This window comes from Hypomesus nipponensis, chromosome 13, assembly GCF_054491055.1.
Source record: "Hypomesus nipponensis isolate SF chromosome 13, ASM5449105v1, whole genome shotgun sequence".
In the NCBI taxonomy this organism is placed as follows: domain Eukaryota; kingdom Metazoa; phylum Chordata; class Actinopteri; order Osmeriformes; family Osmeridae; genus Hypomesus; species Hypomesus nipponensis.
The window spans coordinates 4,232,181-4,250,498 of record NC_140373.1 but is presented as its reverse complement, the minus strand read 5'-3'; the positions used below and the strand labels follow the sequence as shown (position 1 = coordinate 4,250,498).

Here is an 18,318-nt window from a genome sequence, read left to right as displayed (position 1 = left end):
ATGCTGGACCTGGGAATCAGACATGGGAGTCATTTCTTATTACAAGGATGGAGGAGCAAAGAGTTCCAGAGTTTCAGTACAGGAAGAGACACAACCCATTGGATGCTGGTCGCTGTTGGCTGCGTGCCTGTGTATACGTGCGATGACGCGTGTCTGCGATGGGTGGCAGAGCTCGTTGTCCAACCGTCTCGTCCGCGTGTGGGAACCTCACTTACACGTGTGCACGTCGTAGACGCGCACGCACTCCTGGCAGCTGACGTAGCAGCACCAGTGGAAGATGCAGTGGCACTTCTCCTTGCGCTTCTCAGTCCGGGTGTTGTGGCCGCGCCCGCAGCACAGCAGGTCGCAGCCCTCGATGCCGTGCGAGGACACGTTACAGACGCGGTCGCGCGTCCCGAACGAGCCCGTCTCCGGGTTGGGCTCGCAGAAGTTGGGCGAGCCCTCGTAGTAGACCAGGTCGCGCTCCGTGGGGTGTTTGAAGAAGGCGTACTTGGCCCGCAGCGTCTCCACCCAGCCCCGCGACTCGCGGTGCTTCTCCACCACCATCTCCGAGGCGCTGTCGTACTTGTCCTTCAGGTAGTCCCCCAGCATGCGGAAGTCGGGCTGAGCCCACCAGCAGGTCTTCACCTCACAGCTGCCTGACAGGCCGTGGCACTTGCAGCGCAGGTGCATGTGGTCCAGGATGGTCTGAGGGGAGGACGAGGAGGAAATCCCAGTTCAGAGACAAGATGGAGAGAGGCAGGGGTTTACAGGTGTGATCAGCTCATTATCGAGCCGGTTAAACTAGTCCTGGGTTGGTTTGTTTTGAATACTACTTATTTAGTCTAAGGGTTAGCTCGTGTAGTGTAGCAACAGGTTGGGTTACTATGTGGACTTTCTGGGAAGACAAGTAAGTCCATGGGAAAGGTATTTTTATGGATAGTTACTATTTAAATACTTTTATTCATTAGCTTTCACTTTCACACACACAGGATGTTCAGTATTGCGGACTTAAAACCTGCGCAGGAGGTTGAGATTGGGGCTGAACTTGTGTGTCTGGGTGTCATGTCATGTGTTAAACAAACGCAGGTCTTCTCAGTCTGCAGCTCACTCCCTCTGAAGTCTGTTCACACGTGAGCAGTTCACAGACTCTGCTTTCCTTTGTTTTAATTTGTTTTGCTTCAATTCCCTGGCTATATTTAGCTGCAGAATTCCCCAGCTGAAGCGGAAGGCAGGTGTTTGTGGCCCCCCTGGGCAATGGGGGGGTTGGGAGGGAGGGGGGGGGGGGGTTGAGAGAGAGAGGGAGAGAGAGGGAGGGTGGGGGGGTAGGGGGGTATGGGAGACTTGTGACATCATGTCCTGAGCTCGTCAGGCCCCTGGCATCTCTGGGGCCCTGGGCCATGGCGGGTGGAGGGGTGGAGGGGTGGAGAGGACAGGAACAATGGAGCTGGAGGAGCCCAGGTGGGGTGACTGGGATCAGGCTGAGGAGAAGGGTCCTGACAGGGCTGCCATTCTGCAGCTCCTGTGGTCTCCCTGCTCCTGTCTGCTCAGATCAAAGGCCTGCCTTGTTGCCGTGTGGTCCCTCCAATTGCCCCTCAGCGTGCTGGCGAGTAGTCCTCACCAGACACTTCAGTAAGCAGTGACAGCACGAGTGATGGTTTAAATCCATGCTGATTCCCTTATTTTCCCCCTCACCTAACTCGGGTTATTTGTCTGTCAGGGAATTTTCGTTGGGATGCAAGGCATGAAAGGCAGGGTTGGGATTTTTTAGTTCAGGCAATTACCCAGTCATTCAGAATGAAGTGCAACCTTTTCAGGTGGAAATTCACTCAAATGTGGGCTGAAGAAGTCAAATAGCCAAATCCCATCTGTCATACAATTAGTAATCTTTTACTGTAACTGTTTACCGTGGATAATTCCAACTCCTTCATGTAACAATCTGATCTTTGTTCATTGTCTTTTTTCCTGGGCTTTCTCCCTGTTTGAGCTACAGGGTTGGGCGTGCTTAGGGTGCGTTCAGGGCATAGGTACTCACTATGAAACCGTTGTGTAATCTGTGTGCTGGGTGTGTAGATGGGATTGATTTGGTGGTTTTCTGGTAGTCCTACCTCCCAATATCACCAAGCATGCTGTATGCATGTGAACAACCTCGTATCGTCCGCAGTGTGTAGCAACGTGCTTGATGACTCATCTCGGGAGCGTGTCTGTACGGCGCTGACTCACCGTGCGGCCGGCCTCGTTGTTGTGGCGGTTCATCGCCGAGCGGGCGTCCGGGCGGTTCTCTCTGGCGTCGGCAAACTCTCTGGACACCAGGACCCCGAACTCAGCGTCCTCGCTGCAGCCGCCCCACTTCCAGCCCTCCCCTGGGGGTCCCTTGTGGTGGGAATCACACCCACACATAGTGGACGTCCCCTCGGCGCAGGAGCGCGTCACTGCGAACGCCACGCCAGCCGAGGCTATGGCGTGGACGAAGGCAGACTCTCTCGTGGCTAGACAGACAGAGAGAGAGAGAGAGTGAGACAGAGGGAAAGGGAGAGATACAGGGAGGAAGGTGAAATGTGCGTACACAAAACGTCAATCTCAGGTCCCACTTTGACAACGACTATCTTTGTGACTGCCAACATCCATCCAGGAGTAATGAAAGGGGATCCCCTTGGGCACAAACCTTTTAACACAGCATTTAATCTTCAAGTAGGCGTACATACCTGAACCTATCTGTACTTTGAAACGAATAACATCAGGATGAAAAATACTTGCTTGACACAAACTCACCACACTTCTAAAATGGACTGGGAGTATCTCAGTGAGAGTCTAATCAACGCAGAAAACCAAAACGCTTTCAACTGGAATGTTTATGTGGTCTTCCAACTATGGATCTACACGATGATGACCTGCAGATTTAGGAATGCATTCAACATGACTGGAGGAGCTGTGGGGCGGAGGAGTCCCAGGTGACCTCATCCTCTTTGTGGCTGTGTCAGTCGCCCTCCTCCTCAGTGGGATCACAGAGACCTCCTGTCGTCCCGCTAGGTGTGCTGTTTTGCATCTGGATAGTGTTTCAGGAATGTCGCCCCTCACCCCTCCACCCCCACCCACACTCCCCTGGTTGGAGCCCAGGGCGTCTGCTGAGACCGAGCAGGGCCTCTGCTGAGACCGAGCGGTGCGTCTAGCGTGTTGGTGCTGAGGGATGGAGTTACGCCTCCTTTGAACGCAACAGCTTATTATGTAACCAGACACCATTGTTTCACAATCGCAGCACACTTACTATGGCTTACTCTTTTCACTGCACACCTCCACCCCCACCCCCATGAGCACACACATGATACATAAACACACACACACATACACTGAGACCTAGAGGGTAAGGGAAGGCCCACTGTGCAATGAAGTATTAAGCGTCTAGGGAGGTCTAACTGAATTTCTCCGACTAACTGAATGACATATTCCCAAGAAGTGTTTCAGAAGTGTTGTTCACGATACAGCAGTAATGACATTAATATCCCATAGTTTGTGAAAAGTGGAAGCCTGATAAACGTAATGTAGTAGTCATTGCAGATATATAATACAGACCTGTTCTTGTGTGGACAGTCTCCACAGTATCTGTGCTCCTAGTGTGCATCATACTGTAAACAGAAAAAAGCTAAATTTCTTGTTTCAAGCCCCTGTGAATGTTTGTTTGATTGGATCACACACACCTCTGGTTGGGAGGCGACTGGGAGTCCCAGCTATCCCTGGCAAGCCCTGCTCTGCTCTCCACAACAGGGGCCTGTGAGCAGTGGGGCCCTGGAGTTCTGGCTGTCAGCCAAGGCTAGCGCGGCTCCTGCTACCTGCTGGGCCCATCAATCCGCCTTTGTTTCCCTTGTGTCACACTGTATTACCCACACAAAGGGCCCAGCGACTCGCGCCCCCACAGTCCCGCTCTGCCCAGAGCTGGCATTCCCTAAACTCCCCCACCACCCCACCCCCCACCCCACCCTAAAACCCCATCCTTTCCTACCACCAACACCCAGGCGTAAACCCCCCCCCCCCCCCCCCACCCACCCCCAATCTCCAACACCACCACCCTTATCCCTCACCACCATTAACTACCATAGTGGCTTCAGTGGCTAGTCACTCTATGATGCCCTCCCATCCGTCGCCCTCCTCCATGCCCACACTCCAGACTCAGGCCTCAGCGCCCACCTAAGCCACCCCCTGCCTTCCTCTCCCTTCCACCTCAGGCCAGCGCAGGGCCCAGGGTAGGTTGGGAGATTCCCTTTCAGGCTGTTTTCATGACAGAGTCAAAAGGGCGTGTGAATGGGTTGTTCGTGGGAGCCTGCCTGAGTGAGCAGCGAGCTGGTCTTCATGCACAGTAGGGGTTGAGCTGAGCCCCCCCCCCCCCAGCCCTTTTCTATTGCCTGTAATCTCATTTGGCCTCCCCTCTCCCTTTTATTTTGATTGAGGAGCGAGGGAGGTTCACACTACCCATGTCTGCCCAGATCCCTGCCCCTCTGACACACAGGCTAATTCATTTCCAATCAGCAGCCTCAGCAGCCTCACTCTCCAAAGGGACAAAGTCCCCATCTTTATCATTAGGGATTCAACGGCTCCACGGAACAACCCTGGTTCTGTTTTCTTTGTGCGTTCTGTGTTTTTGTATCACGTTTTAGGGATTGTTTAAAGCACACAGTCGGTGTTAAGACCGTTGATGAGTGGTTTTCAGTGTGGAAAGCCTGATAGATGTCCTAAAATATAACTGTGATGTTTTCTTTCGAGATTTACAACACTGACCTGCTTTCATGTCTGAAAAACACAAACAAGGTTGGGAAACCCAAAGACGACACTGAGATTTAAAAGATAAAGGTGATGTTGAAGGGGAAAGATTGATGGAAGTCAGAATAATGTGTCAGTGCTTGCACCGGCGGGATCATTTCTCACAGCTGTGAGGAAAGGTGTATATTATTGTAATTGCCCTGGTAGTCGTTTGTCAGCAAAAGCCAGAGAAACAGGCGGTGTGTAACTGCAAAGCTTTGGTTACCCTGATACTTCAACTTGACGCGTCAGCTTCCTGTAATACTCCTGTTTGTTTAGACTACTTCAATCATATTTCTCCTCTTATTTCCTAAAAAGATTTTGTTACGTCTATGATCGACGCCAGTGCCCTCTGCCAGCCTGCAAGCTACCGCTGATTCTACTCTGCGTCTACTTGGTGCTATGGAGTTTCGTTTCACAATGTTGTACAACACGTTGTTTCGCGGTTTGTACGATACTCAGAGTTCTACGACACTTGGCAATCTGACACACGTTCCCTTTTGATCAGCAGTGTGGAGGCAAAACAGGGGTTAAGGACGGCGCATCATCTCATCGGCCTGCTTGGCTGCTCACCTTTGTCCAGCACGGGGCCGAAGATGGCCAGGTTGTCTTTGATGGTGGTGCAGTTCCAGCGGCGGCCCCTGAACTGGTGCTGGCACTCCTGAATGCCCAGCTTGACGCCCTCGGCCACGCTGGGCATGATCTCGATGTAGTTACGACAGAAGCGCAGCTGCTTGGGAACCAAGCCAGGAATGGAGCCGCACAGAAGGGGTTGGGAGCCCAGTGACGAGTACTGTTGCCCCAGGGCCAGGGACCTGCAGCGGGGAGAGATGGAGGGGGAAAGGGGGGGGGGTATCAGTTACTAAGTCCTGCTAGACCCCACCCTAGCAGTGCCTAAACAGTCTCATGCTCTCCCCTCGTCTTTCCAGGGAGAAGCCCTAGGATGATCTGCCATTGAATAACTGAATGGCCTCAAGTTCCTCAATGGTGTTGTTGGGCCAGAGTGGCCCCTCTCAGTCTGTATGGGGAGACAGGGCAGGAAAAGGCTCTCTCCATACACAGGCCCTACACGTTGAATCATTCAAACAGGCTTTTTACTATCGTACTATATGTAAGGTCGATTTTTGAAATTGACGGTTTAGGAACAATGTTTTTTACCCTAGAGTTGGGATTACTTGAGTGTTTTATTGACTTTATGTAGTTCAAAGCAGTGCCGTTATTTGTTTTCTTTCAAGGATAGAAGCTAATAGCCACTCTTCGGGGCAAGGATATGAGCTATTAGTATTGACTTTTCTAAGTGCTCCGTCTTGTTAGCAAGTACTGATGATCTGAAAGATAACACACAGATCTATCTTGTTTATTCTTTGGAAAAGGCCCAATAAAACCAAATAAAGACATCAAACAAACATAAACACACACACACACACACATTTATATTTATGTTATTACAAGTGCAATTAAACATTTCTATTATTAATTTGTGGGTTTCCTCTGGAGATGTGGGTATGTGTGCTGTTCGCTGTGTCGTAAAGGGGACATGGCATTCCTGAAACTCTCTCTCCTCACCAGCGGGCTGGTGTAGATGTGCCTAAACACAGATGAATCACCTCAACGAGACAGCCCACATCAGCTATGGATGCCAGAAACCATTATAGTTTCATTGAGGTAATTAATTTTAATTGCCTTCTTTTTCTATAAAAAAGCTTTGTCCGTGTTTTAACATGCCTACTGTTTTGACAGGCTGAGGCAAAACTGCACATTGCTTTCCAGAAGCTGCTATGTGTTTATTTATCATGAGGTAGTTAATCACATTTACGGTGATGTTGTTTGTTTATTCTCCGTGAATGCTCTCAAAAGTACACCAAACGTGTGCCGGGGCTTCCCGATGGTTCACTGGGAAGAGCGTGAGGCTGAGGCGTTAACACAGTGGCCCCAGTTCCATTCTGGCACGGGCCATTTCTGCATGTCTCCCCCTCTCTCCCCCCTGCGTCTCTTCTCTATTCTCTAGCTCCGTCAAACAAAAGAAAATGACCAAAAATACTACTCCATGGATGTTATTTCACACATGAATGAAGAATTGAGAGAAAGAGAGGGTATGCAGGACAGAGGGAAATATGGGAGAGAGAGAGAGACAGAGAGAGGCAGACAGACAGAGAGAAAGGGGGAGAGAGAGAAAGGGAAGGAGAGAGAAAGAGAGAGAGAGAGAGAGAGAGAGAGAGAGAGAGAGAGAGAGAGAGGGGGGGGGGAGGGGGGGAGGGAGGAGAGAGAGAGAGAGAGAGAGAGGGGGGGGGGGAGGGAGGAAGAGAGGGAAGGAGAGAGATAGGGAGAGGGAGAGAGAGAGAGAGAGAGAGAGAGAGAGAGAGAGGAGAGAGAGGGAGGGAAGGAGAGAGAGAGAGGGAGAGAGAGAGAGAGAGAGAGAGAGAGAGGGAGAGAGAGGGAGGGAAGAGAGAGAGAGAGAGAGAGAGGGAAAGTGAGAGAGTTCCTGTCAGTGTTTCAGTAGCAGACACACGATGGAGCCCAGGCCCACTGAGTCCCGCTGGCGGCCATGCGAGGATGACGGGGGGAACAATCGGCGCTGATCAGATCAGAGCACCACTCAGGATGACCTCAGGCCCCCCGCGGGGCGCAACCCTATCACCACAGCCGCTGACTCTGACAGATGATTGCGGCTCTGCACCCACCCCGACACAAAAGCCAAGTCATTGAAGTCAAGAGAGAGAGAAAAAAAAAAAAAACCCTCAGAAAGTTCACAGCTCATGTGATCTTTGCTTTCTCCGACAACCCTCCGCGAAACCTGCAACCCCCGTCCACCCCCTCTCACAAACGTTTTCTTTTTGATCTCCTTTGGAGTACAGGTGAGCATTGTTACAGCAGGCTCCCAGCTATCAGAGCGTTGCCAGTGGAGCTTACACTGACACAAGAGAGAGCCCGAGCAGCTCTGAGCAGCTCTGAGCAGCTGAGCTCACCCAGTACAGGATCACACAAACAAGCCGCTTGGTTCGCAGCCACCTGCTTCTGACACAAGTGTGGGAGCTTAAAGAGAAGAAGACATTGAGCAAAGTCGGAGGACATGGGAGCTAGTTCGAAAGGTATTATGTCAGGGGCAAGTCCAAAAAGCAGCACATTCTCAATCGGAACCAGCATTCAACTATAAACTACATTTCCAGTATAGTCGGTACTGCTCCAGTCAAGGTCTTAACCAGAACATAGGACTGTATCAGTTTATTTGTCCTATTAACATCCAACTCAAACTCAGACGGATTTGTTGTTCTTCCAAATATGATGTTCCCTTGCAGACAAGCGGTTAAGCTCTGGGAGCAGGCCAGGCCAGGAACGTTAGTGTGGTCATCTATCCACAGTCATCTCCTTGTCTCGTGTACGCCAGAGCGAGGGAGGCTCACATTAGCTCACATGCCAATCCCAATCCCAGAAACGCCAATGAGTTCAAGCATTGCTGACTTCATTCTGTCTGGTGACTAAGTGAAGTAATTACACGTCTACTCTCGCTGTCGTGCTGCTCGTGAATCTCTGAGGCGTAGGGCGGGCCTGTGTGGATGGGCGCTGTGCACTGAGGTGCCGTGGAGGCCGTGCCTGGCAGAGTGACAGCCCAGCGGCTGGCCACGCCCCTCCCTCCCGGGACGCTCACCGGCACACAGGTTTCGAATGCGATGTGGATGTCTGATGACGCCAATTACCCAACCACACGAGGCTTTCATGTGGACGCAGCGTGTTTAGACAGACAACACGCCGTGGCTCTTCCCGTCTCTTTCTATTTTGTTTGTAAAGGATGCGCCTCACTTGGTCTGTAATGGACTGACGAGATGAAAGGGATGTCTTTGGCTAGGTGCTAATGAGAGTCTTACCGATCCTGAGGGGAAAGCCTGTGGGAGAGAGGCGTGTCCTACCCACACACGCGTGTGAGAGGACCTGAATGTGTGTGTGTGTGTTGTGCTGAGCTCTCCCGTTTTGCCTGGCTTCTTCTCGGAAGCCACGAGCAACGTGTCTCAACCGAGCAGGTGAGCATAGACGCAGGGCCTGCACTGAGGCAGAATGCCGGGGGAATCCGCTCCAGGGTAGTAGACAGGAGAGCTGAAACTGTGGGGCTTGGCAGGTGCGTGCCTGGACAGGAGCGAGGGGCCTCCAGCAGCCTGGGGGTTCGCTGCTCGTTGGGGGGGTTTTCTCCGTTTCCAAACCAACCTGGTGTAAGAGCGCCCGGGCCAGTGGAAAACCACACACACGACACGGAAGGAAGACAAAGGGAAAGCACCGCATGCTCTGCAGATGGGTGGAAATGCGACAACAAACTATCAAGCATTCCACAGAGGAAAACTTGATGTGATGAGAAGACATCTGTCAAAGTGATTCCTGCCACAGGATACCGCTGGATACTGCCTATTTCGATCCTACATTGCTGGTTAGAACGTGTTGCAGCTGTTTTTGTGGGAGGTCGACATTGCATAGGTCAACATTTACCTGTCTTAAGGCAGACAGATGAACCTTTTCTCTGTGACAACTTCTCAAGTCAGAGGCACAGAAAACACTAGGTGACCCTCTGAACCAGCTAATGCATGACATCTGACCTCACTACCGTATTGTTAGGGCAAATTTGAAGTTCACGACCAGGCCTCGTCTCCAAAATTGAGGGCCTCTCTGCTCATGACGTCAACTGTCTGTCATCCATTTGGTAAACTAGGCAACCAATAGCCTATAGTTTGATCAGCACTTCCATTCGAAATCCCCAGACTGCCGTATCACAACCAACAAATCACCTCTTAAATACCCTGCCCCTGGCAAATTATACAAGTATGTTGGATCGTTCTCAAATTAGGCAGGAAGCCTACATAGTTTAAACAATTTGACGCAATGATGAATACTTGTACAAACCACAGCAACACCAGTAGATAACCTTTTACAGTTTTTGGCCAGTTTCATGCACCATCAAGGTGTAGTCCAGTAGGAGTACACCACAGTGTGACAGGTGAAACCCTTTCTTAGACCTGTTACGGCCCTGTAGGTCAACTGTACTACACCACAAAACACTTTGTTTGTACATCAGTAGAGTTAGGGCTGTGGTGGGATTGTACTGCCCTTCAGCTTGTTCCTTTGAATGTTGTATTCCTATAAGGTATTTTAAACAATAACAATGTAACCAATAGCAATCAGTGTTTGCCAACAACAATAGTATATGACCAAAATGAGGCCTGAGAGGGACCAATAGAATGAGAGAGAGAGAGAGACAAGACAGAGAGAAAGGGGGAGAGAGAGAGAAGGAGAGAGAGAGAGAGAGAGAGAGAGAGAGAGAGAGAGAGAGAGAGAGAGAGAGAGAGAGAGAGAGAGAGAGAGAGAGAGAGAGAGAGAGAGAGAGAGAGAGAGAGAGAGAGAGAGAGAGAGAGAGAGAGAGAGAGAGAGAGAGAGAGAGAGAGAGAGAGAGAGAGAGAGAGAGAGAGAGAGAGGATTAGGGGGAGAACCAACCTGTCACAATCCATTCCTCTGTGCATTATTCCTCAGGCAGCGATCTAAGCATCATGGAAAGTGAGTTGGTGTCTGAGGCAGGAGGGTGTTTCTACTTGCACTCAAAGGCCCAAATCCCAGCATGCCTTGCATTTGCTGAGCACACGTCTTAATGTAGTGCCCACTTGGCGCTCAGTACAGGTTAAATGATGTTGCTGTAACCTCAGTCCATTAATCTTGCTTTAAATGTTGTGTAGACCGGGCCTAGAAACACCCACGCACTGAAATACACACACAAGCACACACTCACACACACACACACACACACACAGTGGCTCGTAGCTTCTTCTGCACGCAACGTATTTTTGCTATTGCGTGACAGAATTTACATATTACAATACATAACTCTTATGTAACATCTCATCAACTCCAATCATGCTTACTTGTTCAGGCCTACGCCATTTGAAACAAAGCGTAACGCATGAGTTATCGCCAACTGATGTGACTCAGCGAGAGTAAAGAACCACAGCTGAAAGATTTGGGTCTCGACCAAACATTTGTATAGTAAAGGATGGCTTTGTGTGATACCAGCAATTCTTTTGCAGGTGGAAACAAGTTATTGCTTCTTACTTAATCAAATCAAATAGTCAGTTGTGTGTCGGATTGTCTCAAGTGCATTTCATTGTTGCATTAATCAGAAATTAGTTTAACTCCAGACGAATACAATTTCTACTTAAATAACTGACCCCATACAATCTGTTTTATCAACTTATGGTCTATTTATTTATGTTGATATCACAGTATTCCTTGTTGAATTAGCCTTGGAGGCAATGTTACAAATGAGACACCGTGCTCTTGTGCACCAAAACATTGCTGTCTGAATTCCAATTTTAATTCCCCAACAGAATCCACAGGGAGACAAAGGCCCTGGAAGGAGAGTAAAGTGGGCCACAGAAAGTTGCCGGCTTTGCCTCAGGATGGGGCTTTTCCTGGCGGAGGCTGGAATGTGCAGCTCCTGTGTGTGTTGTTGTCTTCTGTTTTTCTCTGGAACACTTTTGATTTGTAGTCCAACAGCTATGGGCTGATCAGATAAAAAATGACAGGACCCCTGAAAAATGTTCCAACCTGTTTCTTGCTTTCTTCCTCCCCTCCCTCCATCCCTCCCTCCCTTCTGCTCTTCCTCCTCAGACAGGCTTGCGGAGCTGGGACAGGGAGCCCCTGAAGTCAGTAGGGAGGAGTATCAAGGGGTGTAAACTTGTGAACCTACCTGTCAGGAAGTTAGCAGTGAGTGAGTGAAAGCCGTGCCGCTGCACCGTGCGCCAGGGAACACAACTTCTGACTGGCTGACTGACTGACTGACTGAAGAGAGGCAGACAACACCTTGTCAGGCAGTGTGGAGGTGCGCTCCATGTGACTGTATGAAGGGCAGTTGCAGCAGTCAAGTTCTCTTGAAAAGGCTGGGTTCTGAAGACGAGTTTGGATAGACTGGCGGAATGAAAAACTGAAACTCAAACACAGCATTGTGCACGCTCTGTGCCATTGAGAATTGTCCTGGCAAGCTTAAAGCTAAAATCAACACCAAAATTCTTCTTTCCCCTATTTGGTGCCATGTTTTTATATGTTTAGCATAATAATAATTCATGTTAGTATCCCTGGCATTCACGTTTGCACAGCCCTTCATCATGCTGTTCTGTGATGATGTATCATAACCAGCGGTAGACCTGTGCACAGTGTCACAATGACAGCATGGGACATTTGTAGCAAGTATGATGAATGCGTGTTAATAATTCTATGCCACAGTCACTATGTATATACTGTACGTAAAAATTATTTAAATAACAATGTTACTATGACTATTCTGTATATACTACCTACATTCCAAAACTCTTTGAGATTCTCATTCTCTCTTTCACTCACTACCTTCCTCTCTGTCCTTCCCCCATCTGAAACGATGACCTGTGCGGTAACCTGGGGGGAGTTTACCTGTAATCAGGGTGCACAGGTGTGACCAATACTTCATAGTCACTAGGTTGGGAAAGAATTGCCCCCTGTCTTCTAAAGAGGTCACAGGGTGCTCTTAATGTGCTGTTCATTAGGAGCAAGTTACAGGAGGTCGCTATTCTGGACAATTAGACAAGTGTAATAAAGACTTCCAGTTTTAGTTTGTGTGTGTGTTTGTCCGTGTGCATAACCCTCAATGACCTCGTTGCCCTCGGGCACTTGAGCTTGTTTTCTTTTGAGGAACTGCCCTGACCTGTGTTTTAGTACAGGTAATAAGTGTGCACAGTGAGGCTTTGTCATTTCCTACACCGCTTTGAACTAACAGTACAGTGCCACTCTCTTTTGAACAGCTCACCTACCTTGTGTTTGAGCAGGGTGACATCATGCCGGTGAGTTGTTTTCTGAACGCTGCAGTTAGAGCATCGTAATGTCGTGTTGTGTAGGATGATGCTGGCTGGATTAATGCCTCTAGTTTACAACTGTTGTGGGATAAAACACAAACCGCTCTCTGGAAAGCTCAAACAGCTGGATTTCAAATAGGTAATCCTTTCTACCTGTTACCAGTTTGCTCACTCTCCTGTATGGATGTTAGCCGTACTCCTGGTTAAAGCTTTATCTTACATTGAGAAGCCCTCTAGGGCAGTCTGCCCCTCAGACATTTCTCAGGGGCTTTGCGATGTCTTTGACCCCCTGTTGTATGGCAGCCCATGCCATTGATATGGAACCCTACAGGTTCTTAAGAATAACATTCTTTTAGGGCTTTCCCTTTCTATTTTCTCGCTCCCTTTGCACTGTTCAGTATAATGCTTGAACATCCTTGATCTTTTCACACAGGATCGCAGATGGAGGATTTTCTCGCAGTACGAATCATTAGATTGATCCTTTTGCCAAAGGTGGGGGTGTAGGGCTGAGTAGGAGGGGGTGTCACAGCCAGATAATGACATTCCTGAGACCTGGAGATGGAACTTTGAGCCCCATTTAGAGCCACTGGTGTTGGACAGGGTTGGGATGGCCTGGGGGGGTTTGTCTGGGTCGACATAACCTAGGTGGAGATGGCCTAGGGAGACATAACCTAGATCGAGATGACCTGGATAGAGATGATGTTGGTGATGATGGCCTGGGAAGAGATGGCCTGGGTAGAGATGATGTGGGAAGAGATAGCCTGGGAAGAGATGATGTGGGTAGAGATGGCCTGGATAGAGATAGCCTGGATAGAGATTGCCACGGTAGGGTTGACCTAGGTAGGGATGACCTGGGTAGGGATGACCAAGGTAGAGATATGTAGGGATTCAGTAATCTGTCAAGACTGAGATGACTTGCATAAGTAGGGACCCATCTGGATTGTACAATGCAGCACTGGAAAGTTATTTACACCTGATTTAGTGTGATGGATGAATTGTGTGGTCAGAATAATAAGCAAACCCCTGAAAAAGCTCTAATGCCTAGAATAAAGTGGAATCCACTTAAAAATAATCTGAAATATCAGTTATACATTTCTGGCTTTGTTTACATAAAAGTATTTTTTTTTATAAATGCTTTGTCTCTTATCTTTCTCATCTCTCTTCCTGCTATATTTCTAGGGGGTTGCTCAATGCTCTTCAGCAACAAAACGGTACTCACGGTACTAATATCTAACAGTTTAGACAATTAAAATGCTAGGTAATGAGTAACACAATGTAACACAGGTATCAAGCTGAAAATGAAAAAAAAACTGAGCTGCACTGTTGGTTCAGATGGTCGAGCGGTTAGGGAATCGGGCTATTAATCAGAAAGTTGCCAGTTCAATTCCTGACTGTGTCAAATGACGTTGTGTACTTGGGCAAGGCACTTCACCCTACTTGCCTCGGGGAATGTCCCTATACTTACTGTAAGTTGCTCTGGATAAGAGCATGTGCTAATTGACTAAATGTAAATGTAGTTCATTTACAAAAGTTACAAGTCCTCTTTTCTGTTTCTCCCGGGACTAAAGTGGTGGCGGAGAAGTGGATAATAGATTTGTAGCTGGTTCTGAGGTGATACATAATGGAACTAAACCACGAATATTTGACGCTCCACAATCAGTGTTTGAGGAGATTTGAGAGGGCTAATTCCTTGGTGATGTCGAGTGTCAGTATTCACTCATCATGTCCACTGTTTGCAATATGAATATAAACAGAGATAGTAAGGCCGGATGACAGGATGGCTTTAGCTGTTCCATTTAGGGATTATCTGAGCATAAGACTTTGATTATAATGTGTGGGGAGTTTATCCTGAAATAGTTAATGATATGACACAAACCTTTTTGTTGCTATACAAATAATATTTGCATGGGAACAAACTTACAGGAGCTGCATGGAATTCAGACACATGACATCTAATTAATCACAACATTCAAACTCAATCAAATTTGGAAAACGCAGTCTAGACAGTGTGATAACTGTATTGAACTCTAATCAACTACCCGGCTGTAAAAAGTGCTGTATGAACAGTCTGTGCCAAAAGAAAACTTTGAATGTCCGGTGACAGATATTTTGAAACAGATATGTTCTAAAAGCCACACATTTAAACAGTCTCACAGACTGCCAAACCCTTTGTCAGATCACTACACTGAGACCTCATGGAACCTGTGGTTAATGTTAGGCCTGCAGTATGTTCTGGTGTGACATCTCTCCAAATACTTTATATCTTTTTTTCTGACATATAAAACTCTTCTTTCACCAAACATTCTTGCATTTTATTAAAGGGGAGGGGTTCTGTTTTAGTATGGGTCTGCACTCCAAACCACCTCATTAGCCAGCTATGCCTCTCTGGTACCTCTGCTTCCATGCAAATACAAAGTTATTTATGCTCTGTTTTGTTTTCAACACCCCATCTTGTGATGCTGTGACTCCCAGGCATGGAGCCATCAAAAGTCCTTCTTCTCCCCCCTCCCTTCCCCTCCTTGTCTAGAGAATTTATGACCAAGTCCTCGCCCCTGAGACAGAAGCTGAGAGGAGCCTAGGTAGGCTGAAACTCAGCACCGTTGCGTTGACGCACCTTGTACCCATCTTGTTTTGTCCCTCTTGGATGGGATGTACACCGCGGGTGACGACAGTGATAGTCCTCAGTGACAGCCGCTTCTCATACCTGCGCAGTCACCTGAAGCTACGCGCAGGCTTTTCATCTTTCCAGCCCCACCCCCACCCAGTACCATCTACTCTTAAAACATGTTACCCAAATCAAAGGTGCTGACATTATTAAGACTTGAACATTACACCAGTAACATGAAAGCTTTTTCAATAAAACAGCTGCAGGTAATTCAGACAAGAGAATCCTGGGCTCTTTGTCACTGGTGCTTCTCAACCTGTGAGTGGGTGTAAAGTCCTCATGCCATTAACACTCTAGCCCTGTGGCCTGTGGGGTTGGCAGCTCCTTACTCTGTAAATGAAACCAGAAGATGCTGGCGGTTTGGACTGGACCGCTGTGGGACCACATGCTAACCCGGCTACTAAAAGTGCTGTAGCTTTGACAAGAATTGTGTCAGGAGCCACATAAGCTTTGTCATATGCCTACACAAATATCTCCAAAACAAAAGCTTTACATTACAAAAGACTGAGGTCTATGAGGTCAGTTGCATGTACAGTAGCTGAATTTGTAATGAGAGAAACCAATGAATTCCAGTTATCTCTGCCAAACGGGATGTTGGATATTCCAACAAAGACACACAAATTAAACCCCTCTGCACTTAGCTCCCATGTCCTCTGACATTGCTATCAACACTCCTGGAGAATCCAAAAATAAAGCAATACATTTAGTGGCAAAATTAGCTGTTATTTATAGTCAGCAAATACTATCAGGAAAATTGATATGAAACATATGACGTATGAAGAATTTTGTGTTCGATTTTTTAAATACATTTTGAACCGGCTTTATTAGTTATAAATAATTGAGTATCTGATGTGTTGTCTCCGTTCCAATTTTATTGAAAAAACCCATTTAACAATGATGAGTTACATAGCATGATAAGTCGGGAGCATGAATGTGGAATTTAAAAACACAATAGCAAAGCAGACAATAATGACGCAGACTTGAAGGTCCTGGTCGTACTACTCTCCAGGCAAATTTCTAATCGTGGAGGTTTATTTCAGTAAAAGAGCATATATATATATTTATTGACTAGAGGAATCGGGCCTTAGGATTTGGGATTTTGTTTAGCTTTTGGGAGGAAAGTCAGTGTTGTCAATGTGCTTGAGAAATTGAGAGATTATATTTCCACTAAATGATATCCGAATTTCTCTTCTACTTAAAAAGAAAAACATTAAAATCAGTTTACAAGAACTACTATACCCAATCACCTACACCCATAATTGAGACCAACAATTGTGTACGTATGCTTTCAGTGCCCACAAAAAAAAAGATGTTCTCATTAAATAAGTTGAAGGCCACACACAGAAATAAGCCTCCTTAGCATCACAATAATTTTGTGTGAGATATATAGACTAGAGTATGGAGGGGAAGAAAATGGCCAGCCTTTTCCGTTCCACCAGTATTTGAGGTTAAGATTCATTGGACTGGGCCGAAAAACATTTTTCCACACAGTCAACTGAAAGTGCAATGTATTCTTCCCTCTAAAAATGATTGACCAAAATATCTCCATGCTTGCAGCTCTAGGATTTGATGCTGAAACTGTAAATTGTACTCACCACCAGATGGGATACCCTCCAAGTACCCGAGAGCTGGACAACCACACACACATCATAAATCCAATCAGGTACAAATCCATGAGGTATGCCTTGTATTGAAAGAAGTACAAATAGATCAATTCCTAGAATTTCCAATGGGGAATGATGCAGAGTTCCTGGAGGACAAGCTGTTGAGAAAGCTTGATTGTTGGAGGAGAAAATTTTAAATGAAAATGAAAAAAAAAAAAAACTTCCTCCTGTTTTCCCTCTTCTTTGAACCGGGCCAGGAAAGTGTGTCTGTCTCTTAGTAGTTAAGAGAGTAAAGTGTCTCTCTCACACACACACACGCACACACGCTCCTACCCGTCCTCTCCTTCCCTCCCTCTCTCTGAGGTTCTTCCCTAAGGTAGATATCTTTTTCTCTCTCTACTTTTTTTTCTCCCTCAGGATGCTTCATTTACAGGCCCAATATTAAAGGGGGGGAGCAAAAAAAAAAAAAAAAAAGACAAGCGAGGTTTGGAGATGTCAGCTGGCAAGCCAATCACAGACGATGGCCTTAGGTTACGAAAAAAATTATTCTTCGTTCCCATCTGTCAATCACACACCACCCCCTGGTCATGTGGAAAAGAAAGAAAGGAGAAGGAGGGAGGGAGGGAGGCAAAATGAGAGGGAGATCTTGGGAAGGACAGAGGGGAAAAGGTAGAGTTCTTATTCAGTCTATTTCATCTTTGATAATTCCAAGCAAGCGCTTCCCAGTGTCTCAGGATGGGAGCAGGGACGAAGCCCCCCCCCCGAGGAGGCTCCAGGATTGGAGGGCATACATGGGGGAGAACGCGTTGACTCCATTTTAGGGGTTGTGCCCTGACTAATTGATCCGGATATATGTGCCTACAGTGCTTACACACACCCTTTCTCCTTCATGCAACCAGGAGGAGACATATACAGTGAATTTTCTAAATTGTTGTCCTCCCACCCCCAAATAGCAGACATAAAAGAGAGGGCGTAATAAAACCATAAAATGTGGTAGCCAGGTCAGGCAGACAGGGTTATATGCTCTAGTGGCCCAAAGGCGACACATTTAACATCAATAGCATTGTCATTCTGATGGGCTAAGGGACGTGCAACACTGAGACAGAGGGAGGGGGAGAGAGGGGAACGGGAGGCACATCAGTACAGGAGTAGAATTACTCTGAAGTGCTAGGATCATTGAGGTGCAGGGAAACTGATTTGGGCAAAAGCAAACAAGATAACTGACAGAGATCAAACACAGTCTAACTGATATGAAGTATCAGATAAAAGCTTTGTTTCCTCTACAGTCAGTGTGCCATAAAATTCACTACAAAAAAAAACAGATAAAAGGTTTGAAATAAATTGACAAAAAGAAAGGACAGCAACACATGCTTTCTACCATAATGTGCAGTTCTTTGATTGGAACATGGGGCAAATGGTCATATTT

The 18,318-nt window shown here is 47.3% G+C and overlaps 1 protein-coding gene across 1 annotated transcript; it reads right to left on the bottom strand.

Moving 5' to 3' along the window:
* Positions 1-207: 207 nt before the first annotated feature.
* On the bottom strand, positions 208-16,963 carry wnt3 (wingless-type MMTV integration site family, member 3). The gene is made up of 4 exons (XM_084669750.1): positions 16,884-16,963; positions 5,344-5,585; positions 2,203-2,468; positions 208-687 (listed from the first exon to the last, which is right to left on the bottom strand). Exons 1-4 carry the CDS (start codon positions 16,961-16,963, stop codon positions 208-210), a joined length of 1,068 nt encoding a protein of 355 aa, XP_084525876.1.
* Positions 16,964-18,318: the final 1,355 nt, after the last annotated feature.

Coding starts and splice junctions, on each gene's coding strand:
- wnt3 (XM_084669750.1), bottom strand. CDS start 16,963: ATGGATTTGTACCTGATTGGATTTATGATGTGTGTGTGGTTGTCCAGC. Junction 5,586..16,883: donor GGAGGGTATCCCATCTGGTG/GTGAGTACAATT, acceptor TCCCCGCTGCAG/GTCCCTGGCCCTGGGGCAAC. Junction 2,469..5,343: donor CGGCCCCGTGCTGGACAAAG/GTGAGCAGCCAA, acceptor CTGTCTGTCTAG/CCACGAGAGAGTCTGCCTTC.